At 45.0% G+C, this 24,978-nt stretch overlaps 1 protein-coding gene across 3 annotated transcripts in view; it reads right to left on the reverse strand.

Annotated features, from left to right (window-relative positions):
* Nucleotides 1-9,692: 9,692 nt before the first annotated feature.
* Nucleotides 9,693-24,978, reverse strand: part of LOC142557693 (RNA polymerase II-associated protein 3-like) — a 29,572-nt gene continuing 14,286 nt past the window's right edge. For all 3 annotated transcript variants that reach the window (XM_075669726.1, XM_075669724.1, XM_075669723.1), the window contains 2 exons: nucleotides 15,749-15,843; nucleotides 9,693-9,951 (listed from right to left, as the gene is read on the reverse strand). In XM_075669726.1, coding sequence (XP_075525841.1) covers nucleotides 9,884-9,951; nucleotides 15,749-15,843 — 163 coding nt within the window. In that variant the 3' untranslated portion in view covers nucleotides 9,693-9,883. The remainder of the gene's footprint in view (nucleotides 9,952-15,748; nucleotides 15,844-24,978) is intronic.

The raw sequence follows: 24,978 nt of genomic DNA on the forward strand, positions 1-24,978 counted from the left end.
TGTGATAAAAACAAATAATAATCATCACACTGATGCGTTCGTAGCAGCCCAATCCAAAGCAAATTCAACTGAAAAATAATGCAGAAACTTCACTGGAGTTATCTATAGGTACGCATAAGCATACCCATACACAAATTTCAGTTGGCCCACCCCCAAATTTCAAGTTGTCCTGCACCCAAATTTCAAGTTGGCCTATCCCCAAATTTAAGTTGGCCCAACCCCTAATTTTAAGTTTGTCCACCCCCAGATTTCAACTTGGCTTATCCCCAAGTTTAGTTTGGCCCACCCCCAAATTTCAAGTTGGTCCCCGTACCCCTACTGTAAGCTTCCCCATGCATTTTCCAAAAGCCCTACATATCGGTATTCTCCTTTTACTTATTTTTAGGGGGTCTAAATTGTTCCTTATCGCTTATAAAGCTACCAATCAGCTACACTTACACTATCATAATAATTAAATGTCTTAAGTTTGAAAATTACCCATTTTTGTGCACATACAAGGCATTACATGTATTTTTTGTGTGACGGGGCTGGGTTACTTGCCAAGGAATGCTTACGCATTAAAAACACAATTAATTGTTAGATTATGGCTTTTCATGTGCCAAAACCACCATCTGGTTATGATGGTGGTATATAGGACGCATCTGGAAATTTTCACCACATGAGATTCTTTAAGGTGCACCTAAATGTAGGTACACAGGTGTTTTCGCATTTTGCCCCCATCGAAATACAGCCGCTGTGGCCGGGACTCGATCCTGCGACCTCGCGCTTGGCAACACCACACCGTAGCCACTACGCAACCACGGCGAGTTAACATGGCAATGCATGTAGACTACCTAGCGCTCATCACCCGCAGTGCCACCGGTATACTTACCATTAATTTATTCAGGGCCTGCATACACTGTATCTGAGTGACTGACGCACCCATCGAAGTAAGCTGGAAAGAGAGCTTCTCCACAAGCCGCTATTTCGATCTTCAGTAAAACAGGCAACGGATCTTAGCAATCACGAAAAGTGCAATCGAGAGGCTGTATCGATCTTCGCACATAATTGTTGACTGCAGAAAACAGAACCTATGCTATTGCATTTCCGACTAAATAACATGCAGTTGATGACGTGCGAGATGGTGAGTCCCAGCATAATTTTCAGCATACAGACACCCCCATTTTTAGGCCATGTACAAATTGTTGCAGCAAAAACGCTGATGAGACGGCCAGAACAATTTTAAAAAAATGAAGCATTAGGGGATGCTTTGATACGAGCAGTAATTAAGGCGCCTTACCTCGCAAACAATGCTCTTTGTCGGAACAAAGTTATTTCGGCTAACGTTGTGCAGCCACTGCGCTTGCGCAAGCCATGCATGCTTTCCTTGTGGTATCATAAAAACTGCATAGTCATACTCAGGCTTCTTGCTGCAGTTATATTAGCTACAGCGCGGCATAGCGCTAGCATAACACCGCAGGAAACACAGCGCACAACGTTCACGGCGCTGAGCCAGCCGCGAGCTAAGGAGAAAAATGGCGCTAACGAAAAAAAAAATAACAAGGAGAAAGCAAGATCCGGGCGCTTCTAAAGGCAACGGCAAGGAGACTAATGGCCGTGCAGAAAAACAAGGGCAAAAGTGGTTCCTGCTAAAGCCCATTAAACTTTGGGGCTTTAGTTCCCACGGGGGGGGGGGGGGGGGCTCAAGGGGCGAGGAGGATAGAGGAGGTGAGGAGGTCACGCGGAGGCGGGAGTTCAAATAGTGGCGGTACTTTCAAATTATCAAGGAACTTCAGCCGATACGTGGTGGCAGCGCCGCTTCCACCGCTGGCGTTTGCCGGATATCCAATTGAAAATAATTCACAAACAAAACAATGTCTCCATGACGTTACTGATTAGGTCAGAAGGTAGAGGGAGAGGGTGCGCTGTCGCGAGGCAGAGGCTTGCCACGAAGCCCTCTTTTCCCACTTCGCATGCAAGCGGGCTGTGTTCGTGCTCTCTGGCAAGTCCGCTGGCCGCACGACAACATTGGCCAAATCGCGGAGCAGGAACCCGCTGAAGTGTGCCGTGTTTACGAAGCGCATTTTTTTCTGCCGCGCTTACCATGGAAACTTCTATTCATTTTTTTTAAAGCACTGGGACAGCGCTCGTACACACCAGTGCCAAGCAAATATAATTAAAAATATTCATACAGCAAACCGTCGTTAACTACAAATATTCGCAGGTAACATATATTACATTTGGTCATTTCGTGAAAGTAGTCACTTTGATATTCCTAACTTGCGGTTAAGTTTAGGGCCACAGTTCAGCTAGTCCACAGATATAGTAGGGCGTAGGATAAAAAAAAAAAAAAAGCTTCCTGGAACCATCAATCATTAAGTTTGTACGTGTGTTGTGAAGTGGATTAACTAAAGCTGGCCGATTTCACAGTCAGCCAGAATTCAACACAAGTAAAAGTTGAATGTTTTTGTTTTTATTCACACATTCCGTTTTGAAAAAGACTGACCTCCACGCAGTGCGAAGGTGTCAACCTGTAGAAGCAATTTTCATTCACAACTGAAATTTGTACATAATGAGCAAACATAGATTCCAGATCTAAACCAATGCGAAAATTAACCATTACAGGCTGGTTACACAGAACTTCACTATCACGTATGACAGCGACACATTTTGTGGCTCACAGAAAGAAGGTAGAGCACAATACATGTATTTCATTGACAGTATGAGAAGTAAGCACCCACAGAATCTTAAACTGGCTACATGTATCTGCATGAACAGGAAGTAGCCTATAATTGCTCTCATTATATGAACTACATGCATTTACTTTCTGTCATCACTTCACTGTCATTGCAGCATACGAGGTCTGTTAGAAAAGTATCCGACCTTTTTTTCTTGTCTTTTTTTTTTTGCGAACACCTGATGGATATGAAACAAGCACGCTTTCACCAGCCGACCTTGACCCTTCATGCGCATGCATGAATTTTTGCCCACCTGCCGATAGCATCAGTCGCTGGGACACAGCGTTTGAGTGAGGTAGTGCTCAGTGCTCTCGTTAGTTTTTTATTGCAAGGAAAATGGCGGAGCAACTAGAGCAGCGCTACTGCATCAAATTTTGCCAGAAACTGGGCGACAGCCAAGTGGAAACCATTTGGAAGATTCAGACAGCTTTCGGTGATGATGCGATGAGCAGCACACGGAATAAGGAGTGGTACAACCGGTTTAAAGACGGCCGCACATTGGTGGAGAGCAAGCCACGCTCCAGTCGGCCATCAACATGGTGAAATGACCAGGTCATTGCCGAAGTGAATGCTGTGGTGATGCAGGCCCATTGTGTGACTATCCGAGAAATTGTGGAAGAGGCGGGCATCAGCACTTTTTCTTCACATTCGATTACGACCGAAAATTTGGCCATGAAGAGAGTTGTGGCGAAATTCGTGCCGAAGCTGCTCAGGTGGAGCAAAAGCAACTTCGTATTAAAGTCTCACAGGACATGCTGGATTCCACAAACAGTGAACCTGACTTCATGAACACCATAATCACTGGTGAAGAGTATTGGGCGTACGGGTACGACCCGGAAACCAAATCCCAGTCGTTCCAGTGGAAGCATTCCATGTCACCAAGACCAAAGAAGGCCCGCCAAGTGCACAGCAATGTCAAAGTGATGCTGACTGCTTTCTTTGACTCCCGCGGTGTGGTAAACCACGAGTATGCACCACAAGGTCAAACAATCACCAAAGAGTGCTGCAGGGATGTCCTCCGTCGCCTACGTGACGCTGTGCAGCGCAAGAGACCGGAGTTGTCAACAGGAAATTGGCGCATCCATCACGACAATGCTCCTGCACATTCCTCGCACTTGATTCAGACCTTTCTTGGCGAAAAACCAGACTCTTGTAGCTCAACAGGCTCCTTACTCTCCTGATATGGCCCCCTGCGACTTCTGGCTGTTTCCCAAAATCAAGAGGCCATTGAAAGGAGCGCGGTTTCAGACAAGAGAGGACTTTATGGCTGCAACGACAGCTAAGCTAAACTCCATTCCGGAAGAGGCCTTCTCGGAATTCTTCCAACAATGGTAGCACAGCTGGGAGAAGTGTGTGGAGTCACGAGGAGACTACTTTGAGGGTGATTAGGTTTCCAACGCTCTAGTTATGCAAGTTTTTTTTCTTCGGCCAAAGGTCGGATACCTTTCTAACAGACCTCGTATTTGCAAGAAGATAAGGTATGTGTATGCTGCAGCAAAAATCCAGAGACCACTTGGCACACCCTAATGTCATACTACAGGATTCAGCCAATGAGACCCATAGGTAACGTACGCGTTCCAGAACTGCTTGGATTTAAAGTGGATGGAAGCATCAACCAGTCAGCAGTCGAGATAAGCAAGAGACATTTAGAGTATTGGGGGAAAAAAGGCAGGGAAGAGATACGACTGGATCTGTTACAGGCATAGGTAGCGGTACAAAGTACATAGAGAAGTTCTGAGGAAGAAAAAGAAATGGTTAAGGAGATATATGCAAAAATATATGGTGGAATGAAAACCTGATTAAAGTAAGCAAGCTAGGTGACTATTTGTCACCACCCGTTTCGAAGGGGATGCCAATGAATTATATAATCGTCTAAGCACGGCTGTTGTAGTAAATGCCTCAGATATAACTTGTTTTGACGGTGGCAATACATTGTGTCACTAATTGATTCAGTACCAATGCTTACCATCGACAGTCACCATGAGATAAGTTCTGTCGCAATTTTTTGTTTTTCTTCCTACTGTGCAGGCTGTCTACTGTGTAGACGCTTCGCTCAATCACTCAAATTTCCACTCTGAAACTGTTACTGACGAGACCAATGAAGCTCTTGCTTGTGTAATGAAAGAAAAGACGGTTTGCGTTCTTTTTTTGGTTGCAGTTCTTGAGAACTTGATTTACGGCTTTCTTTTTTTTTTTGCAGTTTCACCTATATTTTTATGTATCCACCTGTCCCCTTCAGTTGCTAATTAGGATGGGCTGATGACAAATGTGTCAGTTACATAATTTTATTTCTAGGCATTGTGGCTTCTAGTAAAAGAAAGTCAAGATGGTAGGCCATGTAACTGTGGCTGCCCTCGACTTCATGAAATTTGCAATGTAACAAAACTTTATTGATCTTGCATCTGAGGACAACATATTTCTGATTGCAATTTAACCGATTTTGCAGTTGTAATCTTGGTAATGGCTATGGGGTAGCAAGCACTCAGGAACAAAGGAAAGTATACACAGTGCAGTGCAAACACAAAAGGGCATTTATTGCACCTTTTATACACAATGCCAGCTAGTCTATATACAACGAATGTAGCCAACCAATGGAACACACTGAAGAATTGAAGTTTGGCTCACCACGCAAGGATATCGAGTGAGTAATGTTCACCCTTTCCAGACACCCACATCTAAGTCATTCACAAGTGCATTTCGTGAACGGAGGCGTGTTTGAGCGATCATGTTCGTCCATCCCTATGTCCTGCTTTGAAGCTTTCCACAGTTGGTCTGCACGCTTTGCCGACCCCCAAGCCAAAAAGGAGGAAAGAAGTTGCTTTTGCACCCAAGTATCCATGTCATCAGGTGGCAGCATTAGAACACTCACACCACCTCTCATTGTACTGCACAGCTAAAGACACCGACTCTCACCACGACATGTATCATGCCATAAAAACAGACTCCAGGAGAAGCAAGCCATGCAGGGAAAAAACATCAGGAGATGCAAGAAAGTTGAGCATCCTGACATCCACGAGAAAGTCAAGCGTCCCCACACAGCTTGCATATTGCATGTGTGCATCAGGGCTTTATACTAAGCTATTAAAAAAAATGCAGTAACCATTGAAGATGATTGTCAAAGTAAGTGAAGCTTATACTGTACCATACTGTGCTTTACTTTGTGCCCTTTCCTTGTTTAATTGAAATGTCATTGTTTTGTTGACTGTATGAACTCTGATCATTATTGCTATGCAACACAATGTGCATGCCAAGCATCTCAAGTGCTAGCTTGCATGAGGGTAGGACTGGTAAGGTTATTCTCCTCTGCCATGCACTCATAAGTTCGGATAGTCCTCGGATAGCTCATGACCTGATCTCGTCCAAAAAAAATTTATTGTGTCATTTGAGCAACCTGCTCTGAACAATCCCAGATTTTTTAACAAATCAAAGCAGCAGCTCGCCCTTGCTACGGCTCTATAAGACTAGTGGCTGGAATGTGTGGATGGGTACCAGCGAATCACATGTGCCTTTGGGCGAGATGAACTTGCTGTACATCATAAAACAGGAATTTTCTATTGACTGCTAGAAGGGCCGAGGTCACGGCTGGTTCGCTGTACATGTTGAAGTGAAACACACTACTGAGCCAAAACAATAAACAACAGAAAGGACACACGATTCCTGGAGAAGCCTGCAAGAAGAACAAGGGAGACATGCCAGCTGGACACAGACAACTTCATATGTTTTGCATGCACTGTAAGCATAGAAACAAAGCATGCTTGATCAACTAATGAAAAGAGAGAGGGAGAGAGAAACATGCATGATAGCTGTTATGATGGGAGGCTAGGAAGAGCACTGAAGTCTCCACGAAGATGGCTACATGTGACGCATAGTGCCCTGTCATTCGTACTCGGCCTAATTACCTTGGAGAGTCCTCAAACTGATAATCAATGCAGAAGAAATACAGTGAAGCTGCTCAGATTGCTATATAAAGCTGCTCAGGCAAAAAAGATATAGAGCAGTGTCTCGGTTAGTCCTGGGCATTCCAGGACCTCGAATCAAGGAAACCACAGGTTGCCTAGCTTTTGCTACACCCATAAGCAAAGAAGGAACCCATTCTTTTTGTTACTGCCAATGACCCCACTGTGATTTCAATGATTCCAATCTTACCGCCAATTTTGTTTCCACTGGCAATCTCTGCAGCATACAGTAGCCTCGGGTATTGCTGTCAGGAGTATAAACCAGCTTTTCAAAGCAAAAATCAAGGGAGTATTAAAATTTTGATCAGTGTCCTTCCTTCGACAAAAATTCTCTTACAAGCAGCTCAGTATAAATATGTTTGCCTAGTTCCTACTGGTTCAATGAAACGATGAAGATATTCAAGACCCTTTCATGTTCGTCTTGGAGGAAAATCTGCTGCATAGGCTTCCCAACTGGCAAGATGCTTCGTTGCATCTATCAAGAGCAAGCTGCAGCCTGGAGGAACAAAACTTGGCCTTGTTGATACTGGTAGTAACTGGTGAGATGAGCACAGCTTATGCTTGGGCATTAAATGATTAAGAGAACACCAAGGACATTAAATCAGTCTATACATGTGAAGTATTCTGTCAAAACTCTTGTTTTCATTCACTTGGTAGAGAAATATTGACTTAGACAACAAACACAAATCTTTTTTATTGAGCTTTATGCCCTAAATTGAATAGCTGCTACATTTATCAACAGTGGTTGAACAAGGAATGTTGTCGATAGTTCCGACAAAGGGAGTTCACTGGCAGCAGATGACAGAATAATACGAAAGTCCATTTTAACAAAGGCGAAACATTCAGCAAAATTCCTTGTTCAACCACTGCTGATTACTCCAAGCTTCAACTGCCATGGTCGTTCTGCAGCTGTGGTATTGTACTGCTGAGCATGACGTCGGTAGTTCGACATCTGCCACAGCAGCTCCATTTCGATGGGGTTGGAATACAAGAACGCCCATGTGGCGTCCATAGGGTGTGTGTCAGAGTCCTTCAATGCTTTTCGGGCGCATGCTAAAGAAACCCAAGTAGTCAAAATTAATCCATAGTCATCTACTACGACGTGACTCATAGATCGGCTCCTGGTTATGGCATGTAAAACCCCAGAATTATTTTTTTACAAGCCTACAACTTCCTCATAACGTCCGTCTTAATAGTTTGGATAGCTGGCATATCAGTGAAACATTGCGATTTCAAAGTGTTTTTATTGCACATTGACTGTTTTAGATGAAGTATACACACATATATATATATATATATACACGCAGGAAAGAGACGACAAGCCTTTTGGAAGACGTATTTACTTAACGTTTTCGGCTGGTTGACCAGCCTTCGGTATATATATATATATATATAAACTTCCTTGATGAAAATGGAAGGAAGGTTTAGTGAGTAGATCGTCGGAGTCCACTAGTCTTGCGCTCCGCTGGCTTTAGCCGTCTGTTGGACCTGATCCAGAAGAGCCAGCCGCTCGAGCTGGACAGTTATGCCTTCCACTGTTCCACTGCTCTGGGTTTAGGATTTTCTGTGCTTAACTGTGTGTTAAGTGTCTGTGGCGTCTGTGTGCAGTGCCGTGATACATGATGCAAAGTGGGGCTACCCTCACACCACAGGCATTGCACCTCAGGGTACCGGTCAGGAAACATGGAATTTAGTCTGTTCAGGTGCGGAAAAACACCCGTCTGTTTTTTTTTTCTAAGATCTATCGCGTCCTCCCCGCTTAGCTCCCTGTGGATAAGAGCATATTTTTGACTGTCGGGATGCTGGTGAGCTAGAACTTCCGTAGAATGTTTGGGGGTTTCTGCCGAATTGGTCTTTGTGTATTTCTGCCAAAGGGGTGGTACTGAGTTCATGTTTTTGGCAACTGCTTGGTTAGTCATACCTCTAGCTAGTGCGTCAGCCCATTCGTTGCCCTCCAGACCTGCTCGTCCCGGGCACTAAACCAATCTGTGGTTGTGCATGGGTTTGGGTTTTAATAACTTTCTGCATGTCGCGGTCAGTCATTTATTCAAATAGAGACAACAGGCCTCCTGCTAGTCCAAGATTATTGTTGAGCTTCTGCACTTCAGCTCGCTGCTGTGTATTGCCAGGGCTATTGCCGTAGCTTCCGCTGTAGCGACATGATGCTAGAAGTGAGGTATCCACCGCCTTGACGTCTGTGATGGCCACCGTGTATCTGTTTTTCCTCTTGTTTCCGTGTTTGCCATTGCTGCCAAATTCATATAAGGCCACATTCGCATAGAGTGTTTCCTCATCTTGTGGCTTGCCATACTGTTTCCTGAGCTACTTGACTTTGGCTTGACATCAAACCATGTGGTATTTCGGATGCATGTTTTTTCGTATAGGTGCCACTGAGATCTTTCTTCTGGTCTTGGTATCAGTGCAATAACTCCACTTATACTTGAAGGATTAAAAAATTTTTTTCAGCATATTTGTAAGACGAAGTCCTTTAATAATAATGAAGCCATTCTATAATCAGTTAGAAAAGTGTTTCAGGGCACCTTTAAAAGGTTGTTACTGCTCATGCTTAAATTTTTTTTTTCCTGGCTTGCCAGGCAGCTGCTCAACTAATTTTCTGCATGCCAGCCACAGAAGTTTACAGAGTACATGTTCCACAACAAACGTGAATTTCTGCCTTGTTAAGGCATGTGGCACTTCTAAGTAAGTGGATCACTGCTTGGGTTGTAATGTCTACTACAGACAAACTTTAAGCCGATCCAACATTTAGTGGAAAAGGGGAAGGAAGGCAAAAGTATAAAACCCATTCGAGACTATGTGCCCAGAGTTCATGGGAATTTAGATGTTTTGCAGAGTCCCTGTACCATAAACTTCTGTGACAGCCTGTGCTTTATCAAGCAGCTAAACATGATGCTCATTTTTAGTATCCTCCGATTTTCCACCAGGCAAGTGTGTGTGCGAAGTCATCTTGAGAACAGTAAGCGCTTTCAGCCCATGAACATGTTTTGAGCCCTGTTCAAGCTCTGCAATTTTTGAAACATGTTTATTTAAAACACTGTGACTGTCTACAAGGCAGTGAGTAGAACAATGTTGTGGTGAAGTGCTTGCATTCTTTTTACAGAGCCAAAAAAGTTGCATGAAGCTTTTACAGTGACTCATGGCAGAAATGAGTTTAGTCTGTGCTTTCATGGTGACATGATGACAGCGTCTTCATCACAATCCATAGCTGTCTGCGAGACCCGGATCTACTTTTGAGGCGATGGCAAGCAACCTCGCAAGTCCTGAAATGGGAGAAATAGAAACTGCCTCTTTACAAGGTTAAATCAAGGTTGCAAACTTAGTGTTGGCCTGACGATGCCAGATGTACATAGCACCTCTTAACGAATCTGACGTGAAAATAACTTCCAATATTTATATTTACTTTGCTATATCTGATAATTCCTTATATCTGTGTTCATACTGAAGTTCGACATTAAAATGCTGTTTAATCAAAATACGTAAAGAAGCACTAAACATAGAACAAACATTACACACCAGAAGAGAAATGGAATACCCACACACAGTGCACACACTGCTGGAGCTATTACAAGAAAATAGAAGATGCAACTGAAATTTTTGCCTTTGCTAATCCTTTACCCTGTAACAAGAGAATAAGATACAGAAGCTTAAATCACTTCCTCTTTTCATTAAATCAAAGCCTGTTTATTGGTAGCGAAACACTAAAGTCTTAAAGAAGTACTTAATGACATTTTCAACTTATTATTTATTTAGCATATTTTTTTGCATTAGGTGATAGTCCTAGTTTACCAAAAATATAGTGATAAGTGTCAGGGCGCCCTGAATGATTTACTGTGGCACAGTAACATATAACGAAGTTGGCAAGATTGGCAACTTGCTTTGTTATATGAAAATTTCATTATTTTGAAATTTGAGCTTTTATGCAAGTACAATCGCCGAATAATTTTTTTTTACGTTAAGGGGAGCGGAAAGCTTTCGGAATTGATGGGCAATCAGAAAAAACAATCTTAATGGAGAAAAAAAAATAATTTTGTTGAATTTGAGAGTTGGCGACAAAAGATGCTGCGTCAAAGATATCTTCACATCGGCGTTACGAAGCAAAGGCAGGCACGCTTTCGCATCCACTCCACCCTCGCGGCTGATAACGTTGCTTGCAGTAGGACGATGCTATTGTGAAAAGCACCGGCAGTGGAGCGTAAATCAGCCTCTCGCTTCAGTGTGTCTTTGAAACTCGAGATTATACAATTTCCAGTACTACCGTATTCACTTCATTCTAACGCGCCCTCGATTGCAATGTGCACCCTTTTTCCGTGACCAAAAAGAAAAGAAAAAAAAGAAAACACCCTCGATTGTAACACGCACCCGTTTGCCATGAAATAAAACAAGAAAGTCCTTTAACAGTACCACGCACCTCACTCTTTCATACAGAAATACAACTTTCTTTCATTTGAAAAAAGAAAAAAAAAAAGCTTTACTCCCAATGCACCATAGTTGCGATAAATAAACAAAGTTGCAGTTTTTCCCGACAAGTGAAGCATCGATTACGATAGCAAATTAGTAGACAGCTATACAAAAAGTAAGGCTAGTAGTTCTATCGGCCGTATAAACTCTTAAACATTCGATTACTAACTAAAATAACAAGCATGGTGTCACGCACGCACAAGCAAACATGAGCACTTCTCACTCAATGGCTGCGGAAACTCTTTAAACACTGGAGCGAGGAAGTGCGGTAGCAGGAGCGAGGGAATTGACCTTTGTGCGGCCTCTCACTTCGATGCGAACTAAGCGACAAGAACACAGCGCGGTGTGCCTAGTTGTGTACACTCTCATCTCCGTCGCAGATTGCTTTCAAGATAGGGGATGCGCAGCCGCGCTGTACGTAGCAGCAGCCGGTGAAGAATGCCTCTCTTGTTTGTGCCAGTCCCGCACGCAAATTTCGGGAACTCTGAACACCGGTGATGCGGCCCGATTTCCGTCCATCTCCGCACATGTGATAGCTTTCCTCTTAATTGCGGCATTGTGATGAACTCGGCATGTCTTTGTAGTCGGCACTTCCATGCCGATAGAGCAAATGCAGAAAACGGGAAGACAGACTGTGCACTAACCTAAGCCAAAGGAAACATTGCCTAAGCACACATACTACAGCACACTGAGAAAGCTACGGCAGCTAGGCTCGAAGCGTGTACGAGGCGGCCATTTTGAAATGCTGATGGCGATATGGTAGCACAGATTTAGGGTTGCACTCCATTCTAAGGCGCACGCAATTTTGGACCCGTTTAATCGGGAAGAAAGTGCGCGTTAGGTTTGGGTAGTAAGTACGGTAAACGCACAGGACGACAGCACATGTGCCACACCATCTCGGCACACCCACTCTTTGCACAGGCAGGAGGTTACTTTGTAAACAGGGCACACAGGCTGCGTATGCACTCAGCCAAGCTGACAGCCATGCACAGCCACAGCTGCAATAGAAAAGCAAATGTAAGCCAACCTGCATCCCCTACTCCATCCTCAATGTTCCCACTTGATCGCCTTGCTGCGACTTACCCCTTGCTAGTACATGAAGACAGCGATCATCAAGCCACCATCCTTCTGAGCTCATCCTCCCACGCTTTCATTTGCTGCCAAAGCGTACAGCATGCGGGGCACGATAGGATCTTATCACCCCTGGAGTTCATACCGAATATGCCGATGCTCTACTTCAGCAGTCACTCATGGTAGTGTGGTCGCGATATCAGAGGTGCGTTTGCAAGAAACTGCTTGTATTCAACCATTTGACCATCCATGGAAAAGTTTCCATTTATTACCTCGGTATTCCTTCGTGGTGGCAGTGAAATTATGTTATACAGTCTAAGCTCGTAACAACGGACCTGCGTACAAGAGACTTTTGGATATAATGGAGCAGAAATTTTATTATTGCAACAAAGTTCGCTTTTAACGGACCGCGCTACAATGGACTATCGGCTACAGCAGACAAAATTAACGGCAATTTTTTCAAAATTAGGCGTATAAAACATACTTTTGCTGTATCGACATGGGCAAACAACTGACTTGCAATGTCAGCCGATGATCACAGCTCAATATTGAGTGCGCAAGAGAGGAAGACGGGGCAGAAATGTGCCGCCTTCTTTCCCACGCGAGGAACTGGGAGAGACAAGGGGGAGGGGGGTTCTACTCCGGCGGCTGCTGGTTACGGCGCGGCTGCACGGCCGCCGTATCTTGAAAGCGATCTGCAATGTGGACAGAGTATGCCTGGTGCCAGTAGCGTTGTACGCGCTGTGCTTTCGATGTTTAGTTCGCATTGGAGTGAGAGACAGCACGAAGGTCAATTCACTCGCTGCTGCTGCCATGCTTCCCTACTCAGACATTTTGACAGCGACTTTCTGCAGCCAATGAGTGAGATAAAACTACTATCCTTCCTTCACATATCTGTCTACTAATTTGCTACCGTAATCGATGTTATGCCTTTAGGGCGAAACTGCAACTGCTTTTTTTTTTTTTACTTTGGACATTCGTCACTAACTCTTTGCAATAACGTTGTTAGACATCGTGACAAGTTTCAGAGGTAAGGCATTTTGGATATTATGGACTTCAGATAGAATGGACATTTTTTTGTCGGATTATCAGGGTTCATTCTAACGAGAGTCAACTGTGCTGAAATCGTATATAACTATAAATCGTTATACTGAGGTTCTAAATACATGTTTTTCTATGGACAAGAAGGTATAAAAGATTAATTACTTCATTATATTGAGAATTTAGCTATATTGAGGTTTAACAGTACTTGTTTTTACGTACATATTTCAGTATCAGTATTCATCGGGTACACTAGCTTGCTCTGTTTTTGTCGCTGCAGCTGCTACATACAAGTACAGCTAGAATATATGCAAGCAGCACTCTCGTTAACTTTTTTGCGAACAGTATCATCATAATGCCTAGTCTTATTGCTTCACGCGGGAACCAAATTTTATCTGTGTTATGAAGTCATGCCTGCTATTTTGAAGCCAACTTTAGAATCAATTTAAAATATACTAAGTGATTTTCAGCATTTATACTTGCCAGGTGCCACACTTTTTGTGTGAGAAACATGGTAGGTTCTCTGTGATTTCAAGAACACATGTCACTACTCCTTTAAACTATGCCATAAATATGTGTCAGTACATCATAAACTGGTCGCACACATTTCCAGGTGGCCTTTCCAGGCTTACTAAGAATGAAGGTCTCAAAGATCGTAATAATGCAGGCGTTTCACTGTATTGAGAATGCAATGCAAGTTTCACACACACCATTTCCAACTAATTAACGGTCAAAGTGTCAGCTTCTACCAAAATGCAATTTAGTATCCATGGCCTTGAGGTATACGAGACTTTGGAATGATAACTATTGACCCTTTTTGCAGAGCAATCTGTTCTAGAGAAACAAGATGGCGCTTTTGGCAGCGCGCTGCACGTAGCCTCAGTGACAGCGTACGAATATGAAACCGCTACCGCTTCTACACTGCTTCTGTGTGATCAGCTGTCGGAAATGCAATTGAGTTTTCGCTAACGCACTGTGCTCCAATCATGCTGGATTGAATCATGTGGATTGAAGACACATGCAGTAGTTGGCTGCAAAAATAGTGGCTGGCATATTAAGGAATGGAATGAATCTGTGTGGCCAAGTTCATGGACCGCTGCTGCAACTGTCTGTACATGTTATCGTCACTTTAAGAAGTCTGGCTTTTCTCGAGGATACAGAAATTTGCTCATCTACCAGGTTTGTATCGCTAGCCTTCAAAGAAAGTTCTTTGAAAGCCCTGGAACTTCGGCAAGAGTGAGTACCACTCGTTAAACAATGACAAAGGGAGTAGTGCCACTTCTTGTCATCGTAAGTTTCGCACACGGTATTAACATACATGTACGGCAACTGGCACGAAAAATTAACCCACTCTATCGCCAACGTGTCATTGAGTGAATGGGCGCACACTTGAGTATATGCATACTATATATAGTACACAATAAATGACAGACTACACTAACAGCACACAAATGGTCGAAGCTGAATGTTTCATGACAGCCCACAAGAGTAAGCGAGTTACTAGCGATAATACATCTTTGCTACAAGGTACTACAACATACAAAACAGCTATGTTTCGAGCCTAATTTGCATGCAGCAAGAACACATTTATCGGAAGTGAGCACATCCACAAGCAATTAGGCAAAAAATGATCAGATAGTGACCACACCAAGGAAGTCAGAAATGTGACAAGCTGCTGCTTCAAAATTTTTGCCAAATAAAGAACGAAGAGCAAAACACACTAACTTTGATTCAATTCATGAGCAGAAAGTTTGGATAGCTTGGAATACATATTTGGCCCCACCTTCAGAACAAGCATGATACACGCTGCTCGCACCGTTTGGACATGGCTTAATCAGCTTCCAAAGCACTTTTGCATGTTCTCTGAAGCTCTGGCCAAAGCTTCGTGTCGTGCACATGAAATAGAGGTTCGCTAAGCCGCAGCGGTGTCGTACAAACCCATTGTAAACACGGAGGCAAAGGAGCCAGCTGAGGCAAGCACTGGATGCGTCACCACGTGATCAAACATGGCAGCGCCTACAGCATCAGCGCGAAAAGGGTCAATAGACGAATATTCACGTCCGTTACATGTGGAACCCAAATGCAGTCAAAACAATCTTCCAACATTTTGACAGTAACAAGACATGATAAAGATCACCTACTGAAGTTCGTTCTGTATGTAGCTCGAATCACCATAGCAGCATGAAACTAATGTCTCTGTGAAATGTACCTACTTGCAAAATTGATCACATCCACTTTTGCTGGCTTAATTGATCAGCATATGTACACACTTGCTGGCAATTCCAAATGCCAGTGCATAGCTTGAACTATCAGTGAGAGAAGCAATTAACATTCAAATTAGAAAGCCGTTATTTGACATGCAGTTTTGCACGGCTTTGTAAGACCATGGCAGTCTTGAAGTTACGTGAAAACTCAAATCAAGTTTTAATTATTCGCCTTTCACTGCAGTAAGTATTCGCACAAGAACATGCACTTGTCAGAACTTACGCTTCTTGTCTTCACTTCCAAGGAACATAACTAAGGTTAAGAAACGGCCCACTTTCGGCAAGCTGCTCAAGATGGGGTAGATATCTACACCATCCCTGAAATGAAGGAAAAGAAAAATATGCTCACAACTGTCCTCAATTGTAAATTCATGTCATACATTTTCCAGAATACAGCAACATGTTTAACTCAATGAATGCATCATTGGAGTTTCACTGCATATGTTGGAATTTATGCGAAAAAGACTGGCTTGATTTCAAATCAAGTATCAAATTAATGTACCTTGGAAATGTTAAACCTTCAAACTTGTTAGATGACATATTTTTACGTAATATGTGTCAGTACATACTCCTTTAAAGGGACACTAAAGGTTAATATTAAGTCAACGTGGACTGTTGAAATAATAATAATAATAATAATAATAATAATAATAATAATAATAATAATAATAATATTTATTTCTCTCTTTCCACAGAATACAGAATGAGAATGGACGTAACGGTAAAAGCCGCATGCAGCGGCTTGAAAAAAAAACCATTACGCCCCAGATGACAGTATGACGAGGAAATAGCTTAGTCATGACAAATGCAGAGAAATACTAGAAACATTGGAATACATTGCGAAATTGGCGAATGTACAAAGGCAAAAATACAGTAGGGATCAGTAAGAAAATATACGTACAAAATTGACAACAGCCTTAGTGCCTTTGTTAACATTGTGTGATGTAAGAAACAATAGCGCGACATACAAAAACAGAATGAAACACCATACATTAGTGCAGGAGCGGCAAAACACTAATTAACTTATTTATCTATATTTCTTCCAGTGAGATGTTATTACATTCAAGTCTGTTAAGGCTTGATTGAAATCGGTACACAGTCCGACAAAACGGTGTAAGCCAAGCGGTGCAACGGCGTACATTGTACATGGGAACATGGCTTTGAAGGTTGAATAGTGTCAACATATCTGCGTTGTTTGTTCTAATGGCATTCTTGTACATAAGAATTAATCTTGTAAAGAAGAAGAAGAGCACAGGAACAAGGCCAGCCAGATCGTCTCTTCCATGCCTGCTGTGCAACCAGTGGGCCAGCCGGATCGCCAGTGCTTGGCACGAGTGTGAGCTGTTCGAGCTACCAGCTGTTCCTGCTCTGCGTCACCTGCCTCCTCGGTTACGCAAAGACGTTACCATCGGAACTGTTCAGTGCACCCATTACAATTGGTGGAAGGTGCGGGGTACTCAAGAACATCTACACCCTGGAACTCCGGTCTCGGACTGTGCCTCCCGTCATGCCTGCCTCTCCCCAGCCGACGCCGCCGCTCCCCCCCGTTGCCTGCTCTGGCGCTGTCCCGCAACGCCATCCAGCGGTTTTCAGCGGTACGGACGAACAGGACGTCAATGACTGGTTGGCTATGTACGAACGGGTGAGCTTGCACAATCGATGGGATGATACCGCCAAGTTAAATGCCGTCATATTCTACCTAGCGGGAGTGGCTCACCTGTGGTTTAAGAATCACGAAGCCGACTTTCAGTCCTGGTCCGCGTTCAAGACCAGTTTCGCTGCAGTTTTCGGTCGCCCTGCCGTCCACAAGTTGCGCACCGAGCAGCGGTTACGAGAGCGAGCGCAACAACCCGGTGAAACATTCACCTGTTATATTGAAGAGGTTCTCGACCTATGCAAACGTGTGGATGCGTCTATGCCGGAAAATGACAAATTGAAGCACATTTTGAAGGGCATCGCCGATGACATTTTCCAAATATTGATTGCCAAGAGCCCCCGCACCGTAGCAGAGCTCATAAACTTGTGCCTAAGCTACGACGAGTTGAGGCGGCAGCGCGAGTTGACTAGGCGCACCTCAGTGGCTGACGAGGCCCTCTCTTCCCTGACGGCCTTCTCTGATCGTTCCTCCTTGCTCACACAAATCCAAGCTTTCGTGCGGGAGGAAGTTGCACGTCAGCTTTCTTTGCTACCCTTTGCTGAGCTACAGCAGCCGCTGCCGCAACAGCCTCCTACACAGCTCGCTCCTACGCTCCGGTGGGTTATTGAAGACCAAGTTGCTGAGGCTCTACCAATGCAGCACCAGCAGTACCCTACCGCCGCGCCACTTACTTACGCATCCGTCGCCGTGCAGCCCCCTCGTCAACCACTCGTCGCCCTACATCCTCGGCCGCCACCACCCGTTCATAGTCCCGTTCATCGACCTGCTCCTGCCTTTACTAATCCTTGGCGCACGCAAGACAACAGGCCCATATGTTATGCCTGCGGTATTCCCGGCCACGTTGCACAACTCCGCCGCCGCCGCATGCTGCACTCTAATGAGTTTGTGCAGTCGCCTCCCTACGCCAACAACCTATCCTCCTGGTGTCCTGCATGCGACACCGCGTTCGTGACCTTACGCCGTCTCCTGACGTCTCCGCCTATACTGCGACACTACGACCCCACCGCCCCAACTGAAGTGCATACCGATGCCAGTGGTATTGGCCTTGGCGCTGTACTTGCGCAGCGCAAGTCTGGCTACTCCGAGTACGTCGTTGCTTACGCCAGTCGTGCGCTGACCAAAGCGGAACGCAATTACAGCGTCACAGAAAAAGAATGCCTGGCCATCGTTTGGGCACTCGGGAAGTTTCGCCCCTATTTATACGGCAGGCCTTTCAATGTGGTTACTGACCATCACGCCCTTTGTTGGTTATCCTCTTTAAAAAAACCCGTCTGGACGCCTTGCCCGCTGGGCTCTGCGCATTCAAGAATATGACATACACGTCATATACCGCTCAGGTCGCAAGCACACTGACGCTGACGCTCTGTCCCGCTCTCCGCTGCCAGCCGACGTGGCCTCCCTCTCCACCATTAAGGCGGTATCCTCAGTCGACATCGACACGTTCGCATCAGAACAGCGCAAGGATCCTTGGGTGGCCTCTCTTTTGGATTTCCTTTCTGGCTCGCCTGCATCTCCCATCTCCCGCTCCCTGCGTCGCCAAGCTGTCCATTTTGCTGTCCGGGATAAACTTTTGTATCGACGCAACTACCAGCCCGATGGTCGCAAGTGGCTCCTGGTTATCCCTAAGACTTTACGTTCCGACATGTGCGCGTCTTTCCATACTGACCCACAATGTGCACACGCAGGCGTTTTGAAGACGTATGAGCGCCTGCGGCAACGTTACTACTGGCGCGGAATGTTTACTTTTGTCCAAAAGTTTGTCCGCTCGTGCCCGCAATGCCAACGCCGCAAATCTCCGCCTCATCCAGCCCACGGATTATTGCAGCCGCTTCCATGCCCTGCTCGTGCCTTCGACCGTGTGGGAATTGACCTGTACGGGCCGCTACCACTAACACCCGCTGGAAAACGATGGATTATTGTCGCAGTTGATCACCTTCCACACTATGCCGAAACCGCTGCTCTACCTGCAGCGACTGCCAGTGACGTTGCATCCTTTCTGCTCCGTCGTTTCATTCTTCGTCATGGCCCACCTCAGGAGCTGCTGAGTGATAGAGGCCGTGTGTTTCTGTCGCAGGTGGTTGAAGCTCTGCTTGCTCAATGCCGCATAGTTCACCGGACCACCACGGCGTACCATCCTCAAACTAACGGACTTACAGAGCGTTTCAATCGCACCCTTGGTGATATGCTCGCCATGTACGTTTCATCGGAGCATAAAAACTGGGACATCATCCTTCCATTTGTCACGTACGCATATAATACGGCTACACAAAGTACCACAGGATTTTCTCCATACTTTCTTCTCTACGGTCGCGATCCTTCCCATACCATCGATACGGTTTTGCCTTATACACCAGACGCGTCAGAATGTGCTCCCATTTCAGCTGTCGACCGATACGCCGAGGAATGCCGTCAATTAGCCCGAAAGTTCACCTCCGCTGACCAACAATGACAAAAAGCCAATCGTGATGGCGACGCTACGAATCCGAACTTCGCTCCCGGCACCCTTGTCCTGTTGTCCGTGCCTTCTACCTTGCCTGGACTTTCGACAAAACTTCTATCGCAGTATGATGGACCATACCGCATCGTCGAACGGAGCTCTCCCGTCAACTATGTCATAGAGCCGCTTACATCGACATCCGACAAGCGCCGCCGTGGACGGGATGTTGTTCACGTGCGCCGCCTGAAACAATTCTATGACCCGCTCGTCTCCACGTCGTAAGTCGCCAGGATGGCTCCGCTTTTGCACCGGGGGTAATTGTAATGAAGAAGAAGAGCACAGGAACAAGGCCAGACAGATCGTCTCTTCCATGCCTGCTGTGCAACCAGTGGGCCAGCCGGATCGCCAGTGCTTGGCACGAATGTGAGCTGTTCGAGCTACCAGCTGTTCCTGCTCTGCGTCACCCGCCTCCTCGGTTACGCAGAGACGTTACCATCGGAACTGTTCAGTGCACCCATTACAATCTGAAGGCATAAAGATTAGGCACTTGAATGATGTTAAACTCGGAATAATAGCTTTCTGTGTGGGCATACCATGGTATGTTAGGAATTAATCTTATCGCACGTTTCTGAGTAACAATAATCTTGGATGAATTATGGTTCGTACTTGTGCCCCAGACAGTGTAAGGCACAAATACCATCCCAGAAACCTCGAAACGCTTGTTTCGTGCAAAGAAGAGACTTATTTTAAGAGAAAATGCATTCTAAAGCGTCCCCGTACCTCTTGCACAGTTCAAATCACCCACCCTCCAATCGAGGAGTGGTGACGTCATGGTCTCATAGTGACGTTGCACCGTTGGTAAGTAAAACTGCTCCCGCAGATGGCACTACGGCTTTTCTGCACAAAACGCAAACATGTGGCAAGAAACAGAGCCGACAGCAGCGCGAAAGCGGAACTATGGTAGCTAGCGAGAGGGAAAGCGCACGACGATAAGCTGGCTCTTTATTTTATGACGCCAACTTTGACGCTCGTTGCAATGGATGACCCTGACAATTGGCTCGCTTGAGTTCGCTTGACAATTGGCTGGGCTTGAGTTCAGAGATTTAAGCACTGATGAACGTCACCTGCTGCTGAGGGCTCGCGCTGCCGGCGTCGTTGTGTACTACTACGACGGCGGCCTGCTTTGAAAGACCCTCCACACAACTTCAGTAAGTCGGCATTGAACTCGTAATCCTCTGGATGAAAGTGCAGCGACCACACTACATGATTTTTCAGCCATTTGCCAGTGCGCTGTGGTAAAGGTACGGCACTTAACCACTTCGAACGGAGAGGTTCACTCGATGGCACATAGTGATAAGTAACGTTGGATTCACCGCTGCAACTGCCCTTGGCCAAGTTCCACGGATCGTTCGCGCATCCCACGGCATAACATGGACGTGGCATTAACGCTACTTGTTCCAAATGCAAGTTTCACGAGCCAACAGGACCACCGCAGCACGATGCAATAAAGAAACTGAAACTCCAAAGCGCGTGCAGCGCAAAGTCAAGCGCGCAGAGTCGAGCGAAAACGAAACCTTTCGATCACCCATACTAATCAAGGGTAACGTCAAAATGTTATTTTTTCTTAGAATCGAATAGAAGTAGACAAGTAGCATTTTCTTCGGTCTTATAATCTAATGAAATGACCTTTTTAATACGAGTAGTTGAGTACTAGTGACATAAATTATGATGAGGAGTGCTTTCGTCATCGGGCTAGTACCGCAATGTCGCTGGGGGGTCTCAAATCATGTCATGCATTTACCTCAATTTCTCGGTTACTAAAGCTCTGCTCACGATTATATTGATGCCTTAGACGTTCTAGAGCATTGCTTTATCTCTTTAACTGGACTTTCTGGTAACCTTTAGAGTCCCTTTAAAGGGGGACACTGCTATCGAAACTATGTTCATCGTCTTTTACATCAATATTAATGTAACTTTCCAGTCTTACTAAGATATTTGTTATATCAAATATGTAATTAGCTTTGTAGTAGGTCAATTAGTTTCTATGATAATTAGCATTTCACTTGCATTCTTTAGGGCCACAATAGAAAATAAATGGCACAATAAAAAATTACTTGTAAGGCACGTTTAAATAACATAAAGAGTTAGGAATGACGGATAGCAAGCACATTTTTTATCTGACCCTTAATAGATATTTTTCAGCCCATTGAATACTAATAATTGATTTCTAAAGTGAAAAAAAAATTGCTTGCTATACTTTGTAGAGTATACATTAGGGTCCGTTCTGCAAAACACACACACACACACACGCACGCACACACAGATATATATATATATATATATATATATATATATATATATATATATATATATATATATATATATATATATATATATATAGTTCTATTTGTTCTTGGTGTTGAGATAGTGAGGCCTGAACATTAAGTGGAGCCCAAAATTTGTGATTTTTGTTTTGATAAAAGTACAAAAAACAAACAGCATTAAATATGAGGGGACATGGCATCCAGAACAAATATTTTTGATACTTGCTCTGTTCGCACGAAACTTTCAGAACACATCCAATCTTGCATGCTGCTTATAAATATGCAATTAGATTTTTCCTGAGGTCAAAAAGAAAGTACTAGTCACAATTCTTGTGTTAAAAATTTGGGATGTGATTTGCAAAAGATGTACTGCAACAACATAGCTAAATTTAATCAGGTATGTTCCTAGATGTTCAGATATTGCTAGTTAGTACTTGGATGTTTGTATCTGTACTTCAGCCAAAGTTATGAAATTCTAAAGTTGCAGCTTTACACATGTAAATTCTTGCTGGTGATTTCTACGGGATTTCAACATATTTCATTGTCCTAAGACACTATATCATAGTTTTTGTGCACTCTCTGACTTGCCTGCATTCAGGGGAAAAAAAAAAGAATGACGAGAAGTGAATCAGTAAAAGGAACACAGTGCTGATTCCAAACTTTTGAAATTTATAAAAAGCTATACTTGAGAAAAACAAAAAAACTAAAAAAACACACGGAAAATATAAATTTCAAGCTTCAAAACCGAGAAATAATTACACCATAATTAAAAACTCAAAATTATTCCGCTGATGGAGACATTAGGTGCACGTATAGGTTTGTAACAGAATCTGGAATGCACCAACACAAACCCACGTATGCGTGAGAGGCACGGGAATAGGCATCGGCACATTGTCTGCAGTCTCCAAAGTAAACCTACACGCGAGGACAAAGGCCAATGGCTAGCTTCGTTGCTGCGTTATTGCTGATATGGTATGAGACTGCGTGGCGACGCAGTGATTTATCTCTGGCGCGATCTTGTCGGCTCGCCTGAGCCTTGAGATAACCGCCTCCTCTTTATTGCCATAGGAAGCAGAGACGGCTTGCACTTCAGTTTTCCTGGACGCAAGTTCAGTTTCAAACGTCTTTTTTTTTTAAAGAGAGGGTCTATTTGCTGCTTACGTTCACAATACAATTAACAAAGAAACAGCGTAACAGCGGATTTCGAAGCGATCCACTGCCAGGCCTAGCAGACGAGCTCATCTACGAGGCCTAGTTGGCGCAGCAACAGCCGATCAGAAGGCCCCTCTCAGCGCACTGAGCCAACAGGAGGGCCGCATGCATCGCAAGCTTCGTCAGACCGGCTCCTGATTGTTTTACATTTGCATTTTTTCTATGTGGCCATTGTTCGCAAGCATGCAGGGAACTGAAAGGCGGAACTTTGAGCTTTTGAACGATACAGTCGAACCCGACTATATCGAATCTGTTTACATAGAATTATTCTATATATAGAACAATTTCTGGACACGGTATATTTACAAAGAGTATATATAGCAAAAATTATGCTTACATCGAAATAAAATAGCAGCGGCTCCTGATATATCGAACATCAAGCAGCGGGAAAGTGCCCCCAGAAGTTGGCTTTCCCTCGTGGTGGAGGGGAAACCCTCTCCACTCTCCCTACCGTGACCGCGCTGCCTTGGACGAGCCGTCAACACCCCCCCTGCAAAAAATTATCCTGGCCCACCCGCAGCGCTTGCTCAAACAGCCAATTAGAGGCTCTTGTACCCTCGTCGTGCAAAATGGCAAAAGTGTGGGTTGTCTTGCTGCTTTTAACGCGATAGCGTTAAGGAGCTCGTGTCGCAGAAAAGCCGGTGTCATCGGCGTCGGTGTCGGCGTCCGCGGCGTTGGCCGTGAGCGATAAATCACGGCAGGCACTTCATAAATAAAAAGCAACTTCCAAGATGGGCTGGGTGGGAATCGAACCAGGGTCTCCGGAGTGTGAGACGGAGACGTTACCACTGAGCCACGAGTTCGATGCTTCAAAGCAGTACAAAAGCGCCTCTAGTGAACGCGGTGTTGCCTTAGAAATGAGCTGTTTCTAAGGCTCAGGCGTGCGTCGCTTGCTCAGGCGCACATTTCGTTGTCGCGCCGAACGCTGCGTTGCTCGACGCTCACCGCGTCCGATGCGGGGCGCGTAGTCGCTGCGCCGTAGCCCATTGTCTTACACCCCTTGGCGGGTCGACAGGAACACTGTCGCGTTCCACTCTTGAAGGCGAAGCTTAAGCGTCCTCCAATTTTCTGGTTCATTATGTGTGCGCCTTGTGGGCCTTCTCCCGCAGTGTTGCCGTGATGAAGCGGCAGAATTCGCCTTTCGTCGTGAAGCTCGAAATCATAAATCGGGTCGAGCGCGGTGAGAAGTCGGATGCCCCTACAGCGGGCAAGATTCTGACGAGCACTCTCAGCGCGATCTTGAAGAATAAGGGGGACATTAGGGCTAAAGCGGCCAAACTCGCGACCCGGTGCCCGTGGCGCCCGACGCGTACGCACGGCCGTGTACAAGCGGTTCATCCGAAATTGCTTCAGCCATGCCGGCTTCCGCATGCTCGGTGAAGATTGTAAATTCTGATGAATGCGACGAAGCCGTTGCCGGTGTTGCCGAAGTTTGAAGCGAGCTGTCAGAATTTCCGAAAGCTGTTGCCGAATCAACGGTGGACGAGTTTATGAGTGCAAATGATGGTGTTGCGACCACGGGAGAGCCCAAAAACGGAGACTACACTGCCGACATCGTACCAAACACAAGTGAAAGTGGTCACAATGAGGAAAGCAACGACGGCCCTTTGCCCACATCCTCCGAAGCGATTCGTGCGCTCGCACTAGTCCGGTGCTTCTGCGCAAATGTGGAAGGTTGCGGCCTCAGCTGCTCCGACTCCTTAGACAATGTGGAGAAGTGCGTGCGTTGCAGGCAGCGAAATTGCCCAAGCAGATGAAAATGCAGGACCATTTCATGTGAAACTAAGCTAGTTTCATCAACGAAGGTATTTTATATATGGCAT

This window comes from Dermacentor variabilis, chromosome 9 (assembly GCF_050947875.1).
Source record: "Dermacentor variabilis isolate Ectoservices chromosome 9, ASM5094787v1, whole genome shotgun sequence".
NCBI classification, from domain to species: domain Eukaryota; kingdom Metazoa; phylum Arthropoda; class Arachnida; order Ixodida; family Ixodidae; genus Dermacentor; species Dermacentor variabilis.